This window comes from Zosterops lateralis (assembly GCF_965231275.1).
Source record: "Zosterops lateralis genome assembly, chromosome: 30".
NCBI lineage: Eukaryota > Metazoa > Chordata > Aves > Passeriformes > Zosteropidae > Zosterops > Zosterops lateralis.
The window spans coordinates 5,313,649-5,339,810 of NC_139790.1; the positions used below are offsets into that span (position 1 = coordinate 5,313,649).

Sequence of the window (26,162 nt, forward strand, 5' to 3'; positions counted from 1 at the left end):
CTCGAGTTTACATTATCATGGAATGGTTTGGGTTAGAAGGAACCTTAAAGCCCATCCAGTTCCATGGAGGAGCCATGGCCAGGGACACCTTCACTATCCCAGGCTGCTCCAAGTCCTGTCCAACCTGGCCTTGGGCACTTCCAGGGATCCAGGGGCAGCCACAGCTGCTCTGGGGCCTCCCCAACCTCCCAGGGAAGGATTTCTTCCCAGGGAAAAGCTTCTTCAGGAAACTCCTCTGAGCTGCTGCTATCCTTATTCCCACATTTCCGCAGCTCTTCCATATTCCTGTTCATGTTGTTTCTTTCTCCACATTGGCAGCACTGAGATGGCTGAGCTGCCTCTGGCTTTTCCCCAGTGCCCTCAATTGTCCCTCCCCAGCAGGAAGCCCAGGGGTACTCACAGCATGGCGATGCCCCAGTGCTTGCCAGCTCGCTCCCCAGCAGCCTGGAATCCTGAGAGGCCGATGAGGGCCACGGTGGGGGTGATGGTCAGGGGGCCGATGTAGTGCAGCAGAGCCCCAGGCAGCCCCAGCAGCCCGATCACCACCTCGATCAGTGAAGACATGATGATGGCACCTTGGATCTGAACACATAACAGAGCAGAGAGGCAGTTCAGTCCCATCTGACAGGCAAAGCCAATTTGTTTTTCTGCTCTGGATTACAAACTGCAGTTAAAAGAATTTAGTGACACAGAAGAACTCAGCAAATTTTTTTTTGTCATAAAACAGCTCATTATGTTTAAGTGACTTATTGCTTTAAGCATAACACTTATGGTTTTCTCCACAAAACTATTACACAACAGACCAGTGGGCCAGTCTGGAAGCTGTGTGGAAAGCACATCACACTGTCAGACAGGAGACCTGGGGTCCAGGCTAACCTTTAAGCTCTCAGATCGAACGGCAAGGGTTGGTGCGCCACGAGGTGATGCTCCTAGCTCCTAGGGGCAGAGTGTGTGCTGCATTGGTCACAAGTGCTCCTTAGAAGCTGGATTAGAGCAGCGTTGTGGTCTCAGGAGACTGTCAGCCCTCTTGGCTGCAGGGCTCTTGGCAGGATGTAGCTATGGTTTGAACATGGGGAAGAGAGAGGGGTTGTTTTTAATTAAGAAAAAGTTGGCAGCCCAAAGCAACGGGATGGGAGATCAATTCCATGACACACGCCTTCATTTGGACTACTCTACCTGCCACCCTGGCGTGGCACAGCCCTCAGCCTGCCCTGCAGGGTACCACGACTTTACAATGCAGTGCTGCCAGTGGAGGAGGAGTTCCAGGCATTTCTCAAGTCTCTTGGGAGAATCGACCTCTTATCACAAGAGTCTCCAACTTAAGACACTTGGGAACAAACCAGATTTCCTAACTGCAGATTCACCTTCCAGGGCCCAGCCCCACTGCACAGGGACAGCAGACAAGAGGCCTGGCAGCAGCTTAACTGCTGCCAGTGAGCACAAATCAAAGTTACAAGAAGAGTTTTCATCTCACTTGAGCATTTCACTGCACGTCTTTTGGAATGTGGTAACTAACTCCTGGTATTTGCTGTCCAGCAATGAATAGGTGGAAAAGATGAAGATTTCCATGAAATGAGTAAAGGGATATATTCAAATGGAGATTGCAGTGAAACAAGAAATTACCAACTTAAAGACAAGAACACACAGATGATCAAGTGAGAAACTTAACTGTAACTGGAGAGAGTGACAGCTAAAGGCAACTCCCACATTACCTCTCGTATCCGGGGGTACCAGATGTGCTCCGTGTGCAGCAGCTCTGCTGTTCCATTTGTAACTGTTGTATCTTGCAGAAGGGAGAAAAAACACAGGGATTTATTCCCCAGCCACTCTGCCACCATTCCACACAAAACAAATCCCTCCTCACGCTGTGTCTGACAAATGAGCCCTGATTCACACAGAGAGCAAGCTCTGCTCCAAATGAAGTGACACCATGATCACCTTCCCCAAGAGCCAACCCCTCACTTCACCCTCTGCTCCAAACTGGGAAAACACCCTGACTTCCAGACAGAAAGGTCAGTTAGGAATTCTCTCCCCACTCCAATGGAGAATAACTCAGCTGCACCCCAGAATCACAAACTCCAGTGCTTGCTGTTCTCCAGCTGAGGTCACTCACTGAGTGAGCTGACCCGTGGCAGCCTTGGAAGGTGAGAGGGTTCAGGAGGAAGATATAGCAAAGCTCTTTTGGAAAATCTGGAGTTGTGGGGAAAATTGCTTTGCCACCTGGGGTTATTGGACAGTTTCTTTCAACAAGCTGGGTATTAATCACATTTTGAATGTGAGTTAACAGGGATGTATGAACACACAAATATAAGAAATTCAATTATTAGAGAATCCAAAGGAACCCTGGGAGGAGTTTCAGTCAGGAGTGAGCAGCCTGATTCCCAGCTGCAGCTATCCACTGTCCACAGTCTTGGTACTGAATAACCACCCCCTACTGAACAGAAAACTGCCAGAGTCATTTCTACCTTCCAATCCAATCCAGTCTAAAGCAAATGTTCCCATCCCAACCAGAATCTTTTCTTTATGAAGTTCAAACCTTCCAGGATGATGACATCAGCAGAGAAAGAGTGAAAAAGAACATCCAAATCTTGTCAAAACCTGTCAGTATGACTTAAACAGGGGAAAACCCTGGTCTGGAGGTGATGCTGTACATTGCTCAAACTCCCTCCTACTCACAACTTCAAAGGATTCAGTTGGACTTGCTATTTCCAAATATTTGGAACATTACGGGAAGGAACATTAACGGAATATAAATGGAACAGAAGAATTACTTTATGCCATATTTACACTTCTTTCATCAACGTTTTTATATTCTAAAAAAATCCCCAGAAATGGAACTCCACAAGGACATTTTTAGGAGTCTTCTTCTGTGGCACAGTACTTGAACACTCTAAAAAGAGTCTTTCTCTATTCCCTGCTCATCACTCCCAGTTTTTCCATCAGAAGCTCTGGCAGCTGCACTCCACATGACCTGGGCCATTTGTCACTTAAACCTGAACAAGGATAAACAACAATTACCTGTGTTATTGCACTTCCACTTCTCCAGAGAGAGAATTGCTCTGGCAGGTGCTAAGAAAGCAAAAGCACTGGCTTGGAACAGGGGTAACCTGGTGGAAAGGGAGAGGAGAGATGGTGACATTCTGTGGGGTTACTGCAGTGGGTGAGCATTGAAACCAGCCTTTACTGAGTTATAAAACTGGGAAATAGGAGGATTTCTCACAAAAAATCCTCCACCCAGTCAGTCAGAGAAATACAAAGACTTCATAGGCCAAAGAGCTAACATCACCTGCCTGAAGTTATCAACCAAGTAACTCCAGGGGCCAGACACTGATGGCAGGCTGTTACTCTGCAGCGCAGGGACATAGATGGACATTGAGCTGGGTGCTGAATGTGCAGCTTTTACCATCCCAGCATAGGGAACAGCTCTCTGAAGGAGCAGCCTGCAGGCTCCATCCCTTCCCTCTCCATGACTCCTAGTACACTCATTTTTAAGTGCATGTGTCAATAACTGCTGGGCTGATGGGAGCAGATTAGATGTTCCAAGTGGCTGCCACCAATAAATACAAACACTACAAGAATTTCAAGATTACATTCTTAGCATTGATGCTAATACTTCCCAAAAGATTTAAAGATCTAAAGAGGATCCACCTGCACCAACTATGGATTTATTGAACTCACCATACATTGTGTAACAAATATCCCAATGTTACTTAATTACAGATACACTTTGAACTATTCTACAAATATTGACATTAATGCACTGCCATGAGATTCCCTTTAACAGGAGATCCCAAGGTGTGACATTGTGAATTGCTATGGGGCTGTTCCACAGCACCTCGAGGGTAGGGCAAACACCAGGGCAGGAAAAAATTGCTCAGGTTCAGGTAAAGATCAGAAAATGCTCAAAGGAGGAGAGATGTGGGGAAAAAATGGTGTACACGGAGCACAGAAAAGATGAAACCAGAGGCATGTTATTAATGGTAGTTGTGAAATTCACAGGCAGAACCTGGAGCAGTTTGGGCCATGGGCAATTTCAAACCCACCAAATGTTAAAAACTCCATTAGAAACTCAAACTTCATTAACTCCATGAGCCATCCAAGGATGGCTGGCTGGACTTAACTCCCACTGAGAGTTCCTTTAAGCACAAATCCCAGCTTTATCTCCGGGAAGTCAGGGCTGGTGGCTCAGGGAATGATTCACCTCATTCTGCCAGGTTCATTAAGCAAAGTTGGTGCCCATGGCAGGACTGCAATACCTGGAACAAGCTGGTACTGCTCCATCCCACCTACACAGCCCCACAGCCTCCCCAGAGGTTTGGTAAACATACACTACAAACACATTCTCCAGTGCTGAGGTCACTGCTGCCAGCTTGGGTTGTTTTGTATCCCGTTAAACACCAGCGCATGGATGGAAAATCACATGTCAGCACGTCCTGCTCAACTTTTACGTAACACAGGTAACAGAGGGAGCTCCCAAAAGGCTCAAAATAGTGTTTTGTTTTTTTTTTCCTAAGCCAGGCAAAAAAAAAGGTAATTCAATATCTTAAAATTTTTTAACAAATTGCTCAAAATCAGTCAACCAAGATCACTCTTTCTCAAGTGACAGCTGCAGTCTGGAACGTGACTTACGGATTTTAAGGCAGCCACTCATTGCTAAAGCACCAAAAGCTTGAAGTACCAAAGCTCATGAGTGGGATATCATTTAAATTTCATGTCTAAATCATCAAGTTGCTCCAGCTTGGCACTGGCCCTTGTGAAAACAAGTTTTTATGCAGTCAAAGGCATCTGGAAATGTCTCATTACATTCACATGTCTCACAGATGTGAGAAAGCTGAGCCAGTGCAGTGATGGGCACAGCACCAGCACTGCCACCCTGGTGTGGATTAAAGCTGTATTTGATGGTCTCAGTGTCACTAATTACCCACTAATGAACCCCTGCCAGAGCCGGGGCTCACTACGTAACACAATGAATAGCTGGAATTCCTAGAACTGGTCTGGGTACCAAACTGACCACAACTCCACCTCATCTAAATCCATCTTTAAGGACCCTTAAACCATGGAATTTGACCTTTCGAAACCTTTATTTGCTGAAATACTTTGCAGTTGACAGACTTGCCAATGAATACTTGCAAATCTCATTGAGAGGCCTGTGCTGCTGTATCCCATTCCCAGCCTTACATAAACCCTCCATCACATGGGGAATAGTTATAAAACATCCAAGCGTGGAAATTTCCTCCTTAAATACAAGTTATTTTAAGACCCAAACACAATTTGGCCTTCAGGGATATAAAAATATAAGTACAGTGCAAGTGGAAGCCACTGAAAAGGGAAAAATCCCAGCAGGGTGGAGGGCAGGGGTGGGATTACACAAGAAAGAACAGAGAATTTCGAAATGATGGCACCATAATTTTGGGCCCCTCCTCTCTGAATGAGCCCCAAATCCCGTTCTAGTAAGTGATAAAAAGCCAAGATTAGTTAGGAGGGAACAAAACCAAAAACAAATATGACAAACTTCCAGACAATGTACATGAGGATTTATGGTTGCAGCACGAAGAGCCAATCAGGCTGGAAATAAGATTATTTACTCTAGGGAGTCTTTACAAAAGAAAAATACATTGGAGAAAGCAAGTTTGCTTTTTCAACGGTTTTTACTCTGTTGTTTTGCCATCAGAGTGACCTTTACATACAAGACGGAGGAGTGAGCTCTTAAGTCCAGTGAGACAAAAAAATATAGGATGTTTTCTTTTTCCAAAGGAGAAAGACCAGCAAGTGAACCAAAGCTAACTCAGATAGCAACCAAAGGGTACACTGGAAAATCTGGAATATCTGGAAATGTTTTAGATGAAAAGCTGACCCACCACAGGTTTGTCTTCTGCACCCTACTGAGACACCTTTGCCACCTAAAGATTCTGGTTCTTAACTAAATCTTTAAAAATGCAGAGGATGTTCAGAATTTTCTAGTGGAAGACAAGATTTCAGCTCACATTGTTCTGAAACTGAACTGAGTGACTCAAGAATCACCTCAGTAACCACCTGAGGGTTAAACATGCACATTTCTTCTGGTTTGGATTTATTCAAGAAGATGCAGAAATAACTCTGCAGCTTTTAGTTATTCCCAAAGTTCAGGTCAGCATGTTAAACATCTGTGCAGTGGCCACTGTGGAGAACAGGTTTTTAAAGATTTATCTTAATTAAATAATATCCTATCCTTGCCAACACTAGATTTATACAAGGCTATATCTTTGTGTGTGTTCCCAACTCCAAGAACGATCATTACCTATAACTCAGAGTAGCTAACAAATAAACCCAAATTATTTCATGGATTGGGAGGAAACAGAGACTCAGTTCAGAGAGTGACAAGTTTCCCTCATCATTTTCCCCAGCCTTTTTAACTTGCCAAGCCCTTCACAAGAACAAGAATGCAATTTGTTGTAGGACTGGTCACAATCACCTAAATATTGCCAAGGATTAAATTCAAGAAATTAATAAAATACCACAGTTAGCTCCTCTTTACCAAGGTATATAAATTTTTCATCTTCTAGGAACACTCCTCCCTCCTCTGTTTTACTGGGTTTCCCTCCCCATCCTCCCCTCTCCTTGCTGTATTTTCTCACCCTTGGGATGTCTTGTGTTATTTCAGATCCACCTTTTTTTGGGAGCAGCTTTCCAAAAGCTTTCCCTAACTACCCTGTAGCTGCTGCTGTTAGTTTTGTATTTCTCCTCTGGAAACCACTCCCACTCCTGGATCCTGGGAAATCCCAAAGGATGCCCAGCCTAGGCCCAGTGTCAATAGACAGCCCCGAGCGCCCCAGGGTCTCACCTGCAGCCGAAGGTGGTCTGCAGCAGGGTGGTGATGCCCACGCAGAAGAAGATGGTCCCGATGAGCTGGCTGGTGGCCCACTGGTCAAAGCCCACGCACATGGCATCGGCCAGCAGGAAGGGCACGGCGATGGTCCCGCTGAAACACGTCAGGTAGTGCTGGGGGCACAGGGGGGGTTAGTGCTGCAGCCAGCACTCAGCAGCTCATTCATTTATTCATAACCAGCTTTTCTGGGGCATCAGCAGCTTTTCTTTCTACTTCTGAATCCCCAGCAAAGCTACCACCCCCCTGAGCTTTCCTCTCAGCATCTCCCCTGTGCTCCTGCTCGCCTGTTGCTCATGATCTCGATGTGGGGGATTTCTGATTCCTGTGGGATCCACCAGAACTGAAACATCTCCACAGCTGCTCTCCTGAGGAGGCATCCAGGTAACTGTGCTGAGAACAACCTCCAAGCCAGAAATAACTCCATTCACACTGGCTCACATCCCCTGGCTCACAAATGAACCTGGAGCACTCACAGAGGAGATCCCAAGGACCAGCAGCTGGACACTCATTAGCTCCTCCTCAACCCAAGCACATCAAAAGCAAAACAAATTTTCACCATACTCCACACACAAGTAAAAGCAGAATTCATACAGAACTGCCTGTGTCCTTGAGGAAAAGGCAGAAATAAAAAGGATGCTTTGGAATGTATTTGCTTGGAGATCTCAATGTCCCTTACAGAGATTACCAAATTCTCTGCATTCTTGTGGGACTGATGTTATTACCACTGGAGAAGGGAAGGAGATGGAACTGGAGCTGCTCTGCTGCCCATAAGAAGTGGCTGAGCTGGAGGAAGGTCCTGCTGCCCACTCCCTGCAGGAAGCACCTGCCTGTGCTCCAAGGGGCCTCCCTGGCAAGCCAGGTCCAGGGTGATATTCTCAAAACTGAAATAACTGCAGTAGCAGCTTAAATATTCAATATTTCAGGTCTAAACCATTCTCTCTCTACATTTTTAACTCCAGAGGTACCCAATATCACTTGTGAAGGCTGCCACTGGAGCCTCTGCTCACTCATTTACTAACAGTAGCCTATAACCTTAAATATTTAAAGTGAATCTCAAAAATGCACAAGCTGAAAACTCAAATCATTCTCAGAACAATGATCTGAGCATGATCAGCTTCAGAAGAAACCTCTTAATACCTTCTTCAAACATGAGAATGGAGCAGGATAAAACTCACACACACAAACACAACAAATGGAGCAGGATAAAACTCACACACACAAACACAACAAACTGGACACAAAATCCTCAACAAGCTTTGGAAGTTACAGAAGAAAAAAAAAAATCTATCTCTGTTTTGGGATATACCTGCAAGCCCAGAAATATGCAGAGGTACCAAGGAGGAACATCTTCAATGGTGTAGATCATGTCAGTCCTCTGGGCATCCAAACTGCCACTGCTGTCTAGGGTCTCTGCCAGGGAGCTCTGGAGGAACAAAGGACACCAGCAGGTTATTGCTGCACACAATAAAGTGAATTTAAACTGTCAAGCAAGTCCTAGACACTCCAAGGCTGGTTCAGCATTCCCAAGCAATGCTGATTTGTGGCAATTTCAAAGCCTTTCACATCTAGCTCCTGAATTTGTACCCAACACATTCCCTTCTGACAGCCATTCCCTGCTTACTTATTTATAATTGCTGATTTATGACAGAACTGATCTGGCAGCCAAAAGATGGCCAAAAATGGATTAATCATGACAAGACTGTTAAAAAACACCACCAACCCCCAAAACCACAAAAAACAAACAAAAAAAGGAAGCAGGAAAAAATTGGAACTAAGAAGAAGACCTAACCCTGGCTGTTTCCAAAGCAGAAGAGCTCTGTCCTTGCATTACAGACCAAAACCACTGGCAAAAATAAATCCTCATTATGATAATTGCTTCCCTGCTTTGCTCTTACCCAATTTCATCTTGGTCAACCACTTTCAGCCAAAGAATTTATAATTTTTCTTCTGCCTCCCCTTTATGCAGTCAGAAAAAACGCTAATTATTATACCCAAATTAATCCCTAACCAATTTCTATCAGTCAGGCAGAATTCCTCCAGGAATTTGAATTCCTCCAGGAATTTAAATTCCCCCAGGAATTTGGGCAAGGCCATGCTGTGCCCTGCCACATGCCCCATCCCAGTGAGCCAATGGACAACTGACCACAACCAACATTCATACATCAACATCCCTGCAGATCTTCCATTAAAACATGGGCCAGCTCTGTAATTTCTCTGTCACAAATAAGTGGAAACCTTTCCCTCCAAACCATCTGGTTTGGAAATTCCTGAGAACAAACCCACAATGCTCCAAAGCCCCAGCACAACAATAAAAGTAGGAGGAAGTATGAGATTTTGTAATTTCAGATTAAGTAACTAAAAAATTACCTTATACAACAACTGCTCTGCCCTAATCCTGCCCAAGACACAGCAAGCCCACGTGAAGCTGCCTCACACAGAGCCTGGGAACTCTGCCAGACTTGTGACTGCCTCAAACGGTCTCTACCTCTCCAAAAATCCCAACACATCCATGGATTACGCTGAGCTAATCTCCATTTGGTGTCACCTGCAAGGTCAGTGAGCCAATCTGACTCCTGGCATTCCCCTCTCACCTCAGCCTTCTTCTGGGAAAACAAATCCACTGAGATAATCCACATTCAGGGAGTGCAAGTGAGCACAGTGCTGTGGGAAGGTCGAGGGTGTTGCAGCAGAAAAGTAAAATATAGAAACCCTCATTTCAGAGAACTCTTTAAAGCACTTTGAGCACTGAGCAATCCTCTCCCCAGGACAGAGGGCCTGCACAGAGCAAGGAGGGGAACTGTCCCTGCCCAGCCCCTCCTGCAGCACCAGTGACAGCTTTTCACTGACTGAAAAAGGAACAAATTCTCTCCTAACCCAATTTTCTAAAAAAGAAGAAACCACATGGAAAAAACTCAGAAATTTGAATCATGGAATTGTTAAGGTTGGAAAAGTCCTTTCAGATCATCAGGTCTGACCACCAACACAGCAGCACCACCACAGTCATCACCAAACCACATCTCCAAGTGCCACATCCACACATTTTCTGAACACCTCTGGGGATGGAGACTCCATCACTGCCCTGGGATGCTCTTTCCAATCCCTGACCACCCCTTCCACAGAAAAAATCCTCCTGATGTCCAACCCAACCCTCCTTTGGCTGGGTTGCAAAGACCTTAAGGCCTGGTACCACCCCTGCCATGGCAGGGACACCTTCCACTGTCCCAGGCTGCTCCAAGCCCTGTCCAACCTGGCCTTGGACACTTGCAGGGATCCAGGGGCAGCCACAGCTTCTCTGGGCAATCCTGGGCCAGGGCCTCCCCACCCTGTTCATTCACTGTGAGCCACAGCAAAGCTTTAACTCAAGAAGATCTGGTTACTCAAAAGCTCACAGTCTCTTTTAGGTGAATTAATCTCCATCATCCACATTTCTGATCACTGGATCAACTGGGAGGGAGAAAAGCACATGTTTGGTAAAACCAGGAACATTTCCATGTCTAGAGATCGCTTATCTAATTGCAAAATTCCACCCAAACACCTTTTGCTCAAGGCTTTTATCAGATTGTGCCTCTCCACTCCAGCCCCAGCATGCTCCAAAAATCAGCCATCAAAGACCTTCAGGTCAACAAAAACCTTCCATTAAATATGAGTGTGATGATGATGGCTGTGGGGATGTGAGACACCTGGGCAGACTGAGCTGGGAGTGCACCAGGCCCAGCCTCCTCTGAAACCCAGCACTGACAGACCTCTGGCTGCTCAGGGGATGTTTTAAATCTGAAATTCAGGAGCGAATTTTGGTGTCTGCACTGGAAAACATTAATTGCATCCCTTGGTGTCATCCTTGCCCCAAAAGAAACAATGGCCTTGAAGGAAGGAGCATCGTGATGAACCAGGAGCTTTGTTCTTGTTTCAATCAGGACATTTGAAAAACTTGGGTCAAGTTGAGGCTTTTCAGAGACAAGGCTTTACTACAAAGCCAGTCTGACTGAACATTTCAGAAGTTCAGATTTACCACAATCCTGATCTCTATTTTACACAAAAGCTCAGATTCACACCATCTCAGCTTGCAGGATTATTACTCAACAGGCCTAGCAAATGAAGAAAAAAGCTGGAAAAATCACAGCTTCCACCATTTCCTGAGTCATGCCCCAAGTGCTGCAACCGAAGTGTGTGACCAGGAATCATGAGGGCAGAACTCCCTGGGGTGATGTGAATCTGCAAGTCAGCATCTCTGAGACAGGAAACCTCACAGTGAAGGGAAGCTGCTGTGAGCAAATAACGAGCTAGGAGAGCAAGAGAGAGTTCTCACCTAGCAGGGAAGCCCCACGTACCTTTTCTGCTATGCCATTCTCTGTAGTGTAGATGGCCATCAGCTCTGTGTCCTCTGTGTCCTGATCACCGCTGGATGTGGCTCCACCATTTATCACAACCTTAAAAACACAACACAAAGAGAAACATGAGGTCTTCTAAAATAAACATTTCCTCTGCAGTCACACCTCATCTGTCACTCAGTTTTCTCCCTTGGTACTTCACATCTGCCTCTGACATTTTGTCAGAAAATATGAGGAACATAACAAGTCATCATTTCTGTATCAGCAGGGCTAGGGACAAAAAGAGACTTGACAGACATCACATAGAGCTCCTTAAAAACATCCCACAGAACTCCTGAAAATCTGGGCAGTGTCAGCTTGGGGCAGGGGGAACCAGGAGCAGACTGACTGGAAGAGTTCTCAAGAGACAACATGTACAACAGAACGATTCAACTGAAAATGTGAGCAAGTAGAAGACAAGCAAATGACTCTCTGCTGCCTCTTACTCTCAGTTGAGCAATTCAGGTGGTCAATACAGGCTGCACAAGAGCCCAGGTGGGCAAGGAGGCTCTGCTGAGGCCCTTCAAGGGCTGTGTTCACATCTGCCCCCTCACAAGAGAGACACTGATGGGCTGGAGCATGTCCAGGGAAGGGAACAGAACTGGGGAAGGGGCTGGAGCCCCCAGGAGTGGCCGAGGGAGATGGGAAAGGGGCTCAGCCTGGAGAAAAGGAGGCTCAGGGGGGACCTTCTGGTTCTGCACAACTCCCCGACAGGAGGGGGCAGCCGGGTAAGATTTGAGATCTTATCCCAGAAAACAGGGACAGGAGGAGAGGGAACAGCCTCAGGCTGTGCCAGGGGAGGCTCAGGCTGGATATTGGAGAGTATTTCTTCACTGAAAGACTGCTGCCCAGGGCTGTGGTGGTGTCCCTGTGCCCAGAACTGTTCAGAACCAGAGCAGATGTGGCACTTCATGATTTAGTGGACGTGGTGGGGGATCAGTCACAGGCTGACAATCCTGGAGATCTTTTCCAACAGTGATTCTGTGACTCCACCCCAGGGATGGTGCCTGCTGCAGGAGGACAGCTCAGTGCTCTGACCTCACAGCGCCTGGGGTGCTGCATGTCCTGGGAACATGGAATAACCACACACAGAAGGACTGGCCGTCTTTATACACAAATATTCAGGGAAGCACAGGTTTGTCACTGACTGCTCATGGAAATGAAGGGTTTGTACAACATAACAGGAACATTATTCCCTGATTCACACTGAGCCTGATTGCAGGCCTGGAATTACTCACAGGCAGGGTGAAGAAAGTGGGGTGTTTGGACTCATCCTCATATTTGCCCTCTGTGGAGCCTCCTGTCTCCACCGATTTGGACGTGGTGTTCTTGCCAATCCCCATCGTTTCCAGCACGTCCAGGACTTGCATGCAGCACCCAGGAGGTGCTTCTGGGACAGGCCAAGAACTAAGGACAGCTCCTTATTCCAACAGCAGCAGCAGCAGCTCAGCTCCAGGAATCACACAGCTCAGTAATCCAGCTGGGACATCAGGGTGTCATTTGCATCAATGGCTCCTAGGAGTGAAGGGAGAAATTGGTATTTTTTTATTCCTTAAAATAGATTTGCAAAAGCACAAGCCCCACAGCCTGGGCTCCCTTTTTTGCTTGTGACTCAACAACTCTCATCATTCCTCCCTGATAATTATCAGTCAAGGTATTTGAAATTCTTTCATACTAGGAATACTCTGATTATTCTCTCATTCTTCTCCTGTGTTTTTCAACCATTAGTAGTAGGTACATTAAAACCTTAGGGTTTTTCCAATCTCACAACCATTTCCACAGAACTTTTTGGGACCAAACTCCAGGCACAGAGCAGGGACAGAACAACTGAACATCCACCACAAATGAGTCTTGGGCTTCTCCAAGGAGGGTAAATTTGCAGAGCCACTTCAGGGTTACCTCTGTATTGCCAAATCCTTTCTTTGCAACAAACTTACTTTGAAATAAAAAGCATCTGGGAAGCTCAGACTGGATGGACAGTGAGGCATGCCTGCCTTTCAGTGAGCCTGTTTCAGAAAGAAACAGCCCTTTCTACTGAACATCCTAACCCAAAATTATCCCCATAATCTCAGCTGTACGAAGAACTTTTACGTATTCAACTCAAGAATGCTGAAGGAACTGTTTGAGCATAAACTCTGTATTTTAATGAGTTTCACTTCTCTTTTGGCACAGGAACAGGAAAGACCAGAGATCTTAGTGGGGCTCTTTTGTTTTCCCCGATGGGTCACTACAGTACAGTTTTCCCACATTTACTCCTTAAATCAGATCAGCCAATCCATTGTCATCCCATATTTTCCATTTCCAAGACAAAAGAACAGGAATTAACATATTTGAACCTAAACTCCCCACAGGACGGCATAGAAAATCCTGCAGCAAACAAAGTTTTGCAACCTGTGCTTATTGAGCTTTAAACAGAGAATGCAGCTGCCAACACCTGCAGGTGAAACCAGGTCAGGTAGAGGTGAAAGTACAGGACAGAACCTGAAAAATGGTCTCTTGAAAGCCACAGAAAGTGGAATTTGCTGCATCCAACCAAGCAGCAGAACCATTCACACTGATGTTACTTCAAAAGCAAGCTAATGATGGGTTCAGTTGAAGCCTAAGGTGGAAACACAGCTCATGGACACTCACAAACACAGGTTTGGATTGGAAAAAAAGAGGCAGAACTTGGGTTTTTCCTTATGTCTCCCTTCCAGATACTGCTCAGGAAATGCTAGTAGCTCCTGTCTACTGTAATTGCAAAAATAACTGAACTTGAGAAAGACTCTTCTGCTGAGGGCAATTCAGGACTGTACTAATATATGAATACTAGTATTTTAGAACCTCTTAATAGCTGTTAAGTTTCCATCTGCTAGAAAATTCTGGTTCCTTGGGTTGAAAGAAATATTATATTTTCAAAGTGATGTAGGTAACTCTTGAAAAGTTACATAAAAAAGACAGTTTGGGCAGTGAGATCCCTTGAAGTATTAATCAAATCAAGATGGGATGGAAGGCACTTTCCGCAAATCAGGGTTAAGATTTGTTTATGAGAGTTAATATTAAGGTAGCATAATTAATTATTTCTAACTAGAAGAATGAAGAAGACTGGTTTGAATACTCACTGTCTTGCTCTGGAAAAAAAACTGTCATTCCCATTTTCACAAATAACCACAGAGCTCCTTTTCAAAGTGCAGCTCAGGGCAGAGAGGAGACAGGTACTGTTAAAGGTTAAAGATTTGGGGGCACTGGCAGGTCTGGACTGGGATTTTTGGAGGGGTTTTTTGTTTGCTTTCATTGTAGAGCAATGAGGGTTTTTGGTGGTTTTTTTTTTCTAGCACACAAGAACAAAGAGAAAAGAATCTGCCTTTTTCTGTCATTGCAGACGTATTTTATTGTCCAAGAAAATCAGAGATGGAGACAGGCGAGGTTTAGTCTGGCAGGTTTATCCACTGGGACTGGGAAGGGCAGCAGGACACCTCCCTAAGCCAGGGCCAATAAATCTGGAGCCAGGGAAGCTGCCAGTCACAGGATCTGCTCTAAGGTGCTCTGGCACCCTAAGCTGCTTAGCTGGCATTAACCAGCATCTCCAGAAAGAGAAGACAAGACTCAGTAATCCTGCTCTGCTGGACACTGCACAACAGCAGGGCCTGTCTTCTCCAGGCTTGGATCACTCTTTGGGAATTCCAGTGTGACAGCAGCAAAGCTTGCCTTGGATCAACTGATTGCTGAGAGCTGACACACTATAGCTAAAATAACAATTCCCAAATTGGCAACTCCCAATTCACAGGCAAAAACCCCCTCATTGCTGCTTTTCCTAAAGGGAGGGTGGGTTTGTGTCAGGAGGGGTTGGTTCAAGAAAAACCAGAACTACCTAGCAATTAAAATTGCATTTAATGGCTCAGATGATCATCAGAGATTTCTGGAATCCTTTGATTCTGCAATCAGGAGCGTCAAAGAGAAGCAGATAAACTCTGCTGCTGCCTAAAACTATCTGGGAGGGATCATTCTTTACCAGCCTCAGTGTCCCACCACATGACTCAGGCATTTTTACAGCCCTCCAGAGCAAATCCAGCTCCTCAGGAGCTGAAAAGTCCTGGAGAAAGAGATAAAAGCCATTTAGCATCAGGCAGGTACACTCAGTACAACCCATCATCTGCAGGCTGGGATCAAATAGAAAGTCTGGAAGTGAAATTTTCCTCAGGACACTGATACAAAGTTCACCTTTCCACACCGAATTACCTAATGTGTACACCTGTGTTTAACACATAAGGCCAAAAGCTGCCAGGGTTTTACAGTGCTGGAGATAAGATTAGAATTTAGACAAAGGGCAGGAGATAGCGCCCGTGCAAAATCAGGAGGAAGAGCCTCCTGGCCAGAGAAAGGCCGCTCTGAACCTTCAGCATCTGCCTCTTCTCCAGAAAAAAGCTCCCTCCAGCCTTGGAGCCATCAGGAGAGGACACAAAGAGGTGGCAGTGTCTGCTCTGACACAACATCACCTTCTCACGCTTCCAGGACCACCCACCACATCTTCCCTTTTGCCAAGGTCGCTGCTATTTCTTTTAAACAAATTAGAATGCATTTCAAAATTCATGGAAAAAAGGTAAAATCCATGAGAGATACAGAGATCTACAATGCAAGACTGTTTAAATGCTCTTTTTCTTCCTGCAAGTCTGCTCTGGAACTTCCACCACAAATAAAAACATCCACTGGAGCACAAAGGTTTTCCTACAGGAAAATCTGCCCCTGTGCCACCACACGCTGCACAAAAAGCTTCCACTTCCTGAGGTACCCAACTGCCTGTGAGTCAGTAAAAAATTGTTTCAAAGCTCACCTTTTAAATAGATCCACGGGTTAACCTGGGCAGGACAGAAGGTGCAGAAAGACATAAAGAGCTTATTGCCATGGGAGGGAAAACTGGCCACAAACCCATAAAGGAGCAGGCAATGGAATACAGACACCTCCCTTCCATGCACTGTTTCCTTTAAAAGCACTGGATATAGTTTTTGGCTGAACCACACCAAAAATATTCTGTAGATCAGATTTGCTGCTATGGCAATTCCTCCATACAGTGCTGAAGGCCTAGTGGAAGGGCCTTCAGCATTAACATTTAAATCCAGAGCTTGGCAAAGTGAAGACTAGGGAAAACAAACCCCATCTGACCTCCAGGCTGTGACATTCCTGAGGAATTGAGTTCTTGGGGCTCTTCCCTTAGTTTGGGTTGATTTGGGTTTTTTTTAAACTTCTCTTAGAAGAGTCAACACTTTGCCAGATGCTGTTGGCCTGGCAGCACCAGGACTGGGCAGCAAGCAGGTCATGCTCAAGACATGGCAATGCTGGGAAGCTCATTTGCAACAAGCAGACCTAGAGATTAACCCTCTGGAGTAAGTCAGGCTCCCCCATGACTTCCAGCCCTGAAAATTACAGTTTTTCCAAAGTGAAACGATCTCCAGCAGCTCTGTGTATTTCCTTATTTGCCAAACTCAAACCAAAAACCTTCTAAAACCACAAAGGTTGAATTCTGACTGGATCCTAAATTTCTCTCAGCTGAGCCGAGCCCACCACCCAGTGACAATCAAAATACTTCAGACTTTCCCTAGCCCTTTAGACAATCCCTGCCCTGGTCCCCTGTGGGCCCTCTCCTCTTCACCCTGTGGAAAATCAGAGACTGGCTTGAATTTGGTGGTCCTTCCCTGGTGCACAAGGGAAGTACTCGTACAGGAAGCACAAGAAGTGTGGTGATAAAAGTAGCTGGAGATGGAACATCCCACGCTTGGGCTTGTCCCATGTCACACCTCCCTGAGGAAGGAGTGGTGGCACTGCCAACCAGCACCTTTCTGGCTGTTACAGATGGCTGAAGAGCCAAAAAAAACCCCTGGCTGTTACACCCACTAAGGAGATTAGAATCAAATTAAGGTCACTGCTTAATTACCATCATCAATTTATTATTTTAATTAGCTGTCGGGCTCATGTGAACAGACCAACTTTCTCCTGCAAGCAGAGATGATGCTCAGCCAGAAGTTGTCCCACTTGAGGTGCCTCTGGAATTTCACCACCTCCCATGCACTTCCAAGTGCTTGGCACCTCTGAAACTTGGGCACGTGATGTGTTTTAACACACACCAAGGCATCCTCTAGGTCTGAGACTGTATTTTAGGCAGCAGACATACAACAGAGACGTGGAAAGGGACTTGGACTCCCTGCGTGCTATTTTCTTGTTACATGTTCCAAGTCTGAGCAGAAGATAAAACCAGTTTTAACTACACTTGCTCTTGTTTAAGGCTGGGGAGCTTACTGTGGGAAGGAAACACCAGACACTGAGGCTAAAGCAAAATTTCAGTTCCTGCAGTGTCACAGCTGTGAAGAATTGAAGCCAGTAACAAAAGCACCATATTTACTTGGTTTGGGGCAAAAAAGTGCTTTTAGGCTAAGCAACTGATCCCTGCTCTCCAGGACAAGTCACAGAAAAACCAAACCACCCCTGGGGGACAGAGCTGCCGTGGGCCAGCCAGGATTCCAATGGGGAGACCCAGAGAAGGGACAGGCAGACACAGGCTGGGATTGGCAGCCGAATACCCAGGGAGCTGCAGAAGGGACAGGACGGAAGCCAACAGATCAGGGAAGTTGTAAAAGGAATTCCCTGCTCAGAACCCTTCACCAAACTGATCAGGGACACAGAGTGCTCCAGCAGTGCAAACGATTAAGGAACATTGTAGAGGCTCCAATTAGACAAAGTTTGCTTACAGAGCACAGCTGTTCTTGGCCAGACACACGATTCCACACAAAAGCAAGGCAATTCCCAGTTAAATACGGAATAGCAGCTTTCTCCAGATCGCCACTGGCTCTAGCTACACCTCACAAAACTTCTGTACTTACTTTGTGCCATTAAGGTATTAAAAACCCAAATCTCATATTTTTGTTATTAGCCATATCAGGTCTGCTGTGCATCAGCTCCAGGCACTGGATTTATCCATGTTCCCACTTTTCTGCCATTTTTAATCCCAGAAGAACCTCAGAATACAGTTCCCCTTTTCCCCTTCCAGCCTGCACAGCTGTCCACACATATTTCACAACTCAAATAGATATTAATTAGTTATTTGTTTCTGAGAACCTGTTAGAAATGAAACAGCACATTACCAAGAGGTTTTCAAATATTAAGGACCAAATTACAAGCCACTCAAAGAGCACCAACTTTACTACTCAGAGGTGTCCAAAGGGGGCTGGATGTTTTCCTAGGAAAAAAGTTCTCTCCAGTTAGAAAATTTCCACAAATATCTCATCACTGAGGTTAAAAAAGCCCAGTAAGTACTTAAAGGATGCAATCAAAGTCCTGTCTGCAGAACCACAACTCCAATTGCTTCACGCTATTACATCCGTGATCTGTGCCTGGATACAAGCACCTCTGAGCTCCCACTCACTGTCCACATATGCAGGGAGTGTCTAAAAGTGCCTTCCAGGGCATTTTCACAATCTGAAAGATGTGAAGAAGGTGCCAAGAATGGACATTTAATTTTCTCTTGCTACTTGTAAAAACCATCCTCTCACTTCAGTCTCAGAGTGAGTTTTTTCTCAGGCTGTTGGGGCAGGCTCTTTGGTCCCAGGAAACTCGTGATTTGTCTTTAGCAGGGGCCTCCCGAGTTCCTTCCCATGAACTGAAGCTGCACTGAAATGCCACCACATCCTAAATGCTCCAGAGATTTCCCTCCTCCACCAAACCACATCCACAACTGAAGAAAAGCAGACTCCAATTTCAACCTAACACCACACAGTTTGTCTTTACCTGCAGCAGAGACAAAAAAAAATGCTGCTAAAACTCCAAATTTCCTAACATTTGAGTTTTAAAAAACTCAAGTTAGGTTTTAAAAAGAGTTGATGGACACTCTTCTCTTTACTTCAAAGCAGCTCTTCAAAGCACAAACATATTCTTTCTTTGGAGACTCTAATGAATTTTTAAGTAGTTGGTATTTTGACTGCCATCCAGAACGGTATTTTACTAACTGACCAACGTTATTAGGGCAAGTCTACACAAAGCTAAGCAGCAAAGTTATGCCGAGCTCAAACCTTCCATGTATTTAAAGCACATTAGCTAAATCTCATTAATTTCCTGTGTGAATGAGCTCGTTGAGAAGGGGACTTAAATCCAGCTGAATGAGATGTTTAATAAAGGATCACACAGCTTTCAAAAACTCCAAGTTTGGTTAGTCAAGTTATTAACTGAGAGCTTAGTTAAGCTGTGATTCTGAACTAGAATAGCTGAAATCTGAGTGTTTTCAGCATCAGTCATCCTGAAGGGTGGTTGATATAAAACACTGCTGGCCAAGCAGTTCCTACTCATCTTTCACCACATTACTCTCATTTTCTTGTTCCAAAAGGCAGCAGTTTTGCCCAAATTCTGTGCAGTGCATTTGCCACTTTCCTGGGAGACTCCACCAGTGGATGTGGATGAGAAAAGGACATGGGAGAAGCTGTGAGATTAAATTCCGAAACAGTGCAAGCAGAAGGTGGGAGATGACAATTTACAGCTCATTATCTGTACACAGAGTAGCACAGACACTGCTGGGCACTGACACCTGCAGAGCTCTCCAGACTTAGGTTAAATAAAAATTAAATCCTGTCTCACTGTTCCTTCACAGTCTGCCCTGGAGCTCAGTACACCTCACACAGTGTATGGCACACAGTAATTTGATTTATAATGCTATGGAGTCCTTACAGTCTCCCTGGAGAGAATTAATAATTTGGGCATTCTGATACCTCCCCGTTATTATGGATATTAATACACAGCTCGTTAAGCTCCTTCGTGGCCCTCAAAGAAACCTGAGCTCATACTGGGTCCTTTCTCAGCCTGCTTTGTACTTGGCCTTGGCACTTTGATGAAAGCTCCCTTCTTTCCAAGACTTTAATCACATTAAAACAAAGGTGGAGTTAGAGACTCATCAGGAAAAATTCCATTTATTAAGTAAATAGAGGTAATGTGCCAGTTTTTCAGCTCTGGATGTGAAGCTCCTTCCCGAAGGCTGAGGCATCCCTGTGGCTCCTTTGGAAAGGAAACAGCTTGAGCCTAGTAATCAATACAAACCCAGCAACTGATCCCACACTTGAAAAGTCTTACACTGAGTTATCTATTAGGCTTGCCTGGAAAGAAACAATTCACTTCCATTTAGCATAACTTATTAGGATTTGGAATTAATAAACTTTCAGAAACTAACCAAGATGCTGTACCTTTGTGCTCAAGCTTTCTTAAAATATTTTTATCACATTATTATCATATAAATTTTTCCCATTTTGAAGACTAAAAGGAGAGCGAAGTTTATGGAGAAACAGAAGAGAGCAAATACTTTTGAAACAGTAAATACCTTTCTACAGTGACAGCAATTTTAAAATGAGAAATTAAGTCCTCAAATCTTTAAGATACGGCAAGTTAGTTATTAACACCTGTAAAGTTTCTTATTTTATAATTCTGACACCAAATCAGTTGAGTTTTTGCAACCACCCCCACCGGGCTGTGAATCCCAAGGCAAACCTGCACCAACCTCTCGGAGGCAGCTCCTGCAGTGCCTCTCCAGCCGGAGCCCGGGGCGGCAGCAGCAGCCTGGAGGATGCAGACATTCATTCCCCAGGAGCACTTTCGTAGTCTTTTTATACTTCCCCATTGTGTAACTGCTCCGTGCCCAATCCCAGCCCATGGTTATACAAGGGCGGGGCAGGAGGCGGCCCTGGACACCCTGGTTTACGCCCCGGTTACTCCATGCCTCCGCCGGGCTTACGCAAAGCAGCCCGGCCCCGGGAGCTTCAGCTCGGCCACAAACTGCAGCTCCACGAGGAGAACACCCAGCCAAGAGCCCTCCGAACACAACTGGCATGAACATCTACATGCCTGGGTGCAGCAGCTGGAATCTGCATGGAGCTTTTCTCCGAGTGTTTTGCCATGAACCTCCCTTGTGCAACTTGCATGGAAATGTTTTTATCAGCAATTGGACAAATTTTTGAAAGGTCCCAGATCTCACAGCTCTTCCCTAAGACAAGGGTCAGTGATCCTCAGCCTCACTGGGAACTGAAACACACCAGGACTCGTGCTGGGCTCAACCACTTCCCCAGTGGAAACCGCTGAGCAACAATGATGGGCATAGGGCAAAGTGAGATGGAAAGGGACGCAGGAGAAGAAGTGAAAGACTCGAAACAAAAACAAAACCAACAAGAATTAAATAAAGGGAACAGGCTGCCCAAGGAAGTGGGCGAGTCCCCGTCCCTGGAGGTGTATAAAAGCCACGGAGATGTGGCATTCATGGTTTAATGGTGGACACGGCAGTGCTGGCTTAATCGTTGAACTTGATCTTAAAGGTCTTATCCAACCAAAACAATTCTAGGATTCTAGAATTGCTTCCCACGGATCTCCTCCTTGCCCCACTCCCTTTTTCTGCGGGAGCATAGCCCCGCCTAAGGCTGCCCTTACACTCCTGAACAATCACTATGTAATTTGTCATATCACAGCCCCTGTCTCAAGCTGCAACTGAGTTACTCATCCCCATCCCTATCCCCCATTTATCTTTTCAAAGGATTAACGAGACACCATCACTCTACAACTTATACTGAAGCCATAACCAGAACAGGCCACCACAGAGCAGCACCCAGTGAGCAGCTTCTGCCTGGATTTACCGGCAGCGACTCCACCCCTTGCACCCAAGGGAGAGCGCGCCCAGACTGTGGAGCTCGAGGGAACAAAGATGAGCTCACCGTACCTGAAATGTCCTTTTTGCACCCTAATGTGTGGAGGCAGAGACAAGCTGCCAGTGCTGTCCAGCCCCCTTGGCTCCATCCAGTTCCCGTGGCTGTCATCCAGCCCCCCCCCCCCCCCCCCCCCCCGCTCTGTCCAGCCCCTCCAGGACCATTCTGCCCCTCCAGGTCCATTCAGCCCCCCTCATTCTGTCCAGCCCCTCCAGGTCCATCTAGCCCCTCCAGGTCCATCCAGCCTCCCAGCTCCAGGAGCCCCGACACCCTCGCAGAGTTGGAATTCGCTGCCTGCTGCTCCGGGTTCGGCGTGTGCTCGCTCCGGCATCAAAGAGCCAAAGCCTGAGCAGGGCACGGTTAATTGAGAGCTGACGCCTGCCCCGTTGCAACGCTCCTTATTCATCCTTTGCTCAGATCCATGGAAGAGACCCAAGGATCTCCACTCCTTTGTGCAGTGTGTGTGCACACAAACCCAAAGGATACTCCAGCATTTAATCCCCACTGCAAAGAGATGTTGAAAAGCTTCCCGTTCGCTCCTTTTCCAATTATTAGATCCTTTCCTCCTTCCTTCTGAATTCCAAATGTTTTCACAAACACAATATCTTAATTTCAACGTAAAGGAATCTTAGAGCCCTTAATACAAACATCACCAAACCTTAAGACCACAAAATACCAACTGCTGTATCCAGACTGGCTAAAGATCACTGATCTGTAACACTTTTAAAGAACGTGCTGGAAGTTGTCTTAGATTCAAGGCATTTGATGTGCTCACAGGGAGATACAGGACTGAGTGATCAACAGCAAGAAGAAAACTTTATGTTTTGAGATAAGTAAGCCACTTCTTTTTCTACTCCAATGTCCAACTGTTGTTTAATCCAACTGTTTTAATAGTTGGATTAAAACAAAGCCAGGGACTCAAATACTTCTTGCCCTGAATATGACAGTTCAAAGTATAATTGAGTTCAGTGCAATTAAAATTCTTAAGTATGCAATCAGAGACTATCTATTTACCTTGCAATTAAAACTAATCGCTCCAAAATTCACCACAGTGAGTGGAGAATTTCAACATTCAAACAATTTATTTCTGATGACTCTGCATTTACACTCAATCTAAATAAACCACCTGCTAATCTGGGTACCTCCACTTCAATCCCAGCTGCCAGGATTGATGTCAGGACAGATCCAAGCATGAGTTGTTGGGTTACAATTCGCTGCAGTGAGCAGGGACTGGAATCACTGTCACACTCCACCGAATGCTAATTCAAAATGTAACTCCACTGGCTCAAGCACTGGAATATTTCAGAGTGCAGCTTCAAGTTCCAAACTGGTGTGGAAGCCAGGTGGGAATGAACAGCCAAGAGCTGTGTGTGGCTGCACTTTACTGTGGGAGGTGAATCACAGCAGAGGATTTATCTCGCTGCGCTTCAGCCCAGGGAGCTTGGTCATCATCACGACATTTGACATAGCCACTCATCATTTTTATTACCTGCTTAATATCTGAAATGCAAACTGGTGGAAGCATTTCTACTGCTTGGAAATGTTACTCCTAGGAGGAGTTCACTTTGATTATTATGAGAAAATGCAATGTTTTGCCTTCTCAGATACTCAGTGTTCAGTCTGAGGATGAACCAACACTTCCAAGTGCTCCGGCCAAATTCTGTTTGCTCTTGGACACACATTGGTAAACTACTGACAACATTCTGAGTTGGAATATTTATTCTGAGGATTTATTCTCTGCACTTCTGCAGCATTCAGGCAAGATAAAATCCTTCTCTGAAGTTCCCTATTCACCCTGCACAGGGGTGACACACAGTGGTTACGTCCCTTCACCAAAATGACAATGCAACCCAGGCACTGCAAACACCTGGTAACCAAACTTCTCCTCTGAAACTTCAGTAAGAACAAGAAAACCAGCCAAAAGCAAGAGTGATGCAGTCACTCAGTGCCAGCAGTGCTCAGGGAGAGGCACAGCTTCCCTAGACATCCTATTTCATCCGGAGGGTGAGGTGGAGGAGGCCTTGTTTCTGACAGCCCAATGAGCCCCCTCACTACATTTTTGTAGCGATCTCCTAATTTAAGTATTCTTCTTCCCAAAGCCACAGCAAATATGTGATCTTTTACATCAGCTTATTTAATCAGCAGCCTCTCATGAACATCCTCCAGAACACACTTAACATAATACAGCAAACACAGAAAATAGCATCACACACAAGCACAATAAATAGATCTACTTCCACCCACAACTGGGAACAGCAGAAAGCCTCAGCTATTAAGTTTGATCTTAGAGTGATGTTTATAAATTCATTGAATTATGAATTCCTTGAAAAAGCACTTACCAGAAGATCTGCTGTAATATGAAAACATCTACTGCTCTTCCCTAATGCTGACTCAAATCGACACTGAGAATTACTGGAATTGCTCTGGAAGCTTCCCAGGTAATTCAGGGAGTGATGCCCAGTCTTGGCCCCTACTGAGTGTCCCCCGTGTACCGGCTGAACCCACAAATCCCTCTCTCCTAGAGAAAGGACACCCTGGGGCAATCCGTGGCCAATGAATCCCACATTTCCAGCTGGACAATGCAATGCTTTGTGGCTAACTTCTGTTCTTAAATTCTTAATTCATCTACAACCTGTATTATCAAGGTGTTTATTAGAACTTTTCCTGCAACGGGGTATTTTTAAATACTTGTAAGAAGAACCCAAGATTTGAGATGTACATCAGAGCAGACACAGAGTTCTGTGTAAAAAAGAAATTTAAAATGGAAGTGCCTTAAAGAATACCTGCGGCTGATTTCTGGGCAAGAAATAAGGAATCATTGTCAAGAAAGAACAACAAAAGAAAAGTGAAGCTAAAGCCCTACACTCCACAGGCACTGATCAAAGCACTTCCAAAATTACTGGAGAAGGAATGTGCTTTTTGGGACGTGTTATTGTATTCATCCTGTCAATAAACTATGTCAGATTCCTTTCCTGGAATATTCCTCCAGATATTCCTGCAATTAAAGGTAAAGCTCAAATCCTTTGTCTTGGAAGAAGAGACAGAAACAAAGCTTGTGCAACAGAGCAGGGTAAGAGGTAGTGAACCTTATGCATCATTACCTTTGAGTACTCCAAGATCACCCTTAACACATCATTACCTTTATGTATTCCCGGAATCCCCACCCCTGAAGCGCCCAAAGCCAGAGCTTGGAGCACCCTGGGACAGTGGGAGATGTGCCTGCCCACGGCAGGGGGTGGCACTGGCCCCCCAACCCAACCCATCCCATGACATTAGAAACATGGTCAAATTCGACACACCAGTTACCAGTTAGTTTGCAACTCATATTTTAGCTTTCTCTCCCTGTTTTTATGACAGCAAATAGTTTCAATAGTTTCTAAACTCTTGAACAGAAAAATCCAGCAGGATGTGCAAAGAACATGAAAAGTCCCCCCTTTAGCTGAAGCTGCTGTTATTTTAATTTTCTAATTTTCTATTTTGCATAGAAGTGCAAAGCACTTCTATGCAAAATAATTTGTTTAGTTTTTCATTCAATATGTCATATGCTTGGACGCCTAAAAATCTCCCTGCATTACACAGTGAGCAGCCAGGCTGAAAACTCCAGCTGCAAGACTAAATGCCTTAAAAAGTGTGGGGAGGAAAAAGCAGATATCCACAGTTTTGGTCAGTGATCCTGGGATCTCGTTCACAGCTCAGTAATTCACAGCCAAACTGCTCCAGCAGCCACAACTCGTCCTCCCACCAATCCCAACCTCCTGCATCTGAAATGAAAAAGCCCTTTTAATCTTCAAAGCATGGCCACAAGTCAATCTCAACTTAGCACACTTTTTAATTTTCTTTTTAATTATCCAGTTGGGAGAGTTATGCCCTTCTTGCTCAGTGACCTTTCACTCCTTCGAGATTACTTCAAAATCTTTCCTGGGAATAATCAGCAAATTTACACCACTTACAGAGGAAACGTTCCAAGGCTCCCGAGGCTGAGGGGCAGAGCCAGTGAGTGTGCAGCAGTCTCTGCTGGGCTGCAGGACAGGATCCTCTGGCTTCAGGATTGCCTGGCCAGAGGAGGAGGAGGTTTGCAGAAGTGCAAACCTGGTATGGCTGCTCCGACCCCTTCCTAGGGTGGGCTGGCACCACACCAGGGTTTGGAGGTCCTGATCTGGAGCTAAACCCAAAGCAGCAGGAGAAGCTTCCTGCTAAAGCTGGTACAAGGCATGGCACAGGCTGAGCATGTCT

General features: G+C 45.4%; 1 protein-coding gene across 3 annotated transcripts in view; it reads right to left on the reverse strand.

Moving 5' to 3' along the window:
• The window catches only part of SLC23A2 (solute carrier family 23 member 2), a 50,530-nt gene that overhangs the window by 15,896 nt on the left and 8,472 nt on the right, over nt 1-26,162 (reverse strand). For 2 of the 3 annotated variants that reach the window (XM_083880592.1, XM_083880594.1), the window contains exons 2-8: nt 12,471-12,747; nt 11,194-11,292; nt 8,172-8,288; nt 6,821-6,978; nt 3,019-3,107; nt 1,713-1,783; nt 401-582 (exon numbers count right to left, since the gene is read on the reverse strand). In XM_083880592.1, the coding sequence (XP_083736718.1) occupies nt 401-582; nt 1,713-1,783; nt 3,019-3,107; nt 6,821-6,978; nt 8,172-8,288; nt 11,194-11,292; nt 12,471-12,602 (848 nt within the window). In that variant the 5' untranslated portion in view covers nt 12,603-12,747. Of the gene's footprint in view, nt 1-400; nt 583-1,712; nt 1,784-3,018; nt 3,108-6,820; nt 6,979-8,171; nt 8,289-11,193; nt 11,293-12,470; nt 12,748-20,737; nt 20,843-26,162 lie in introns of those variants that run through there. The other variant, XM_083880593.1, reaches the window with a different exon arrangement.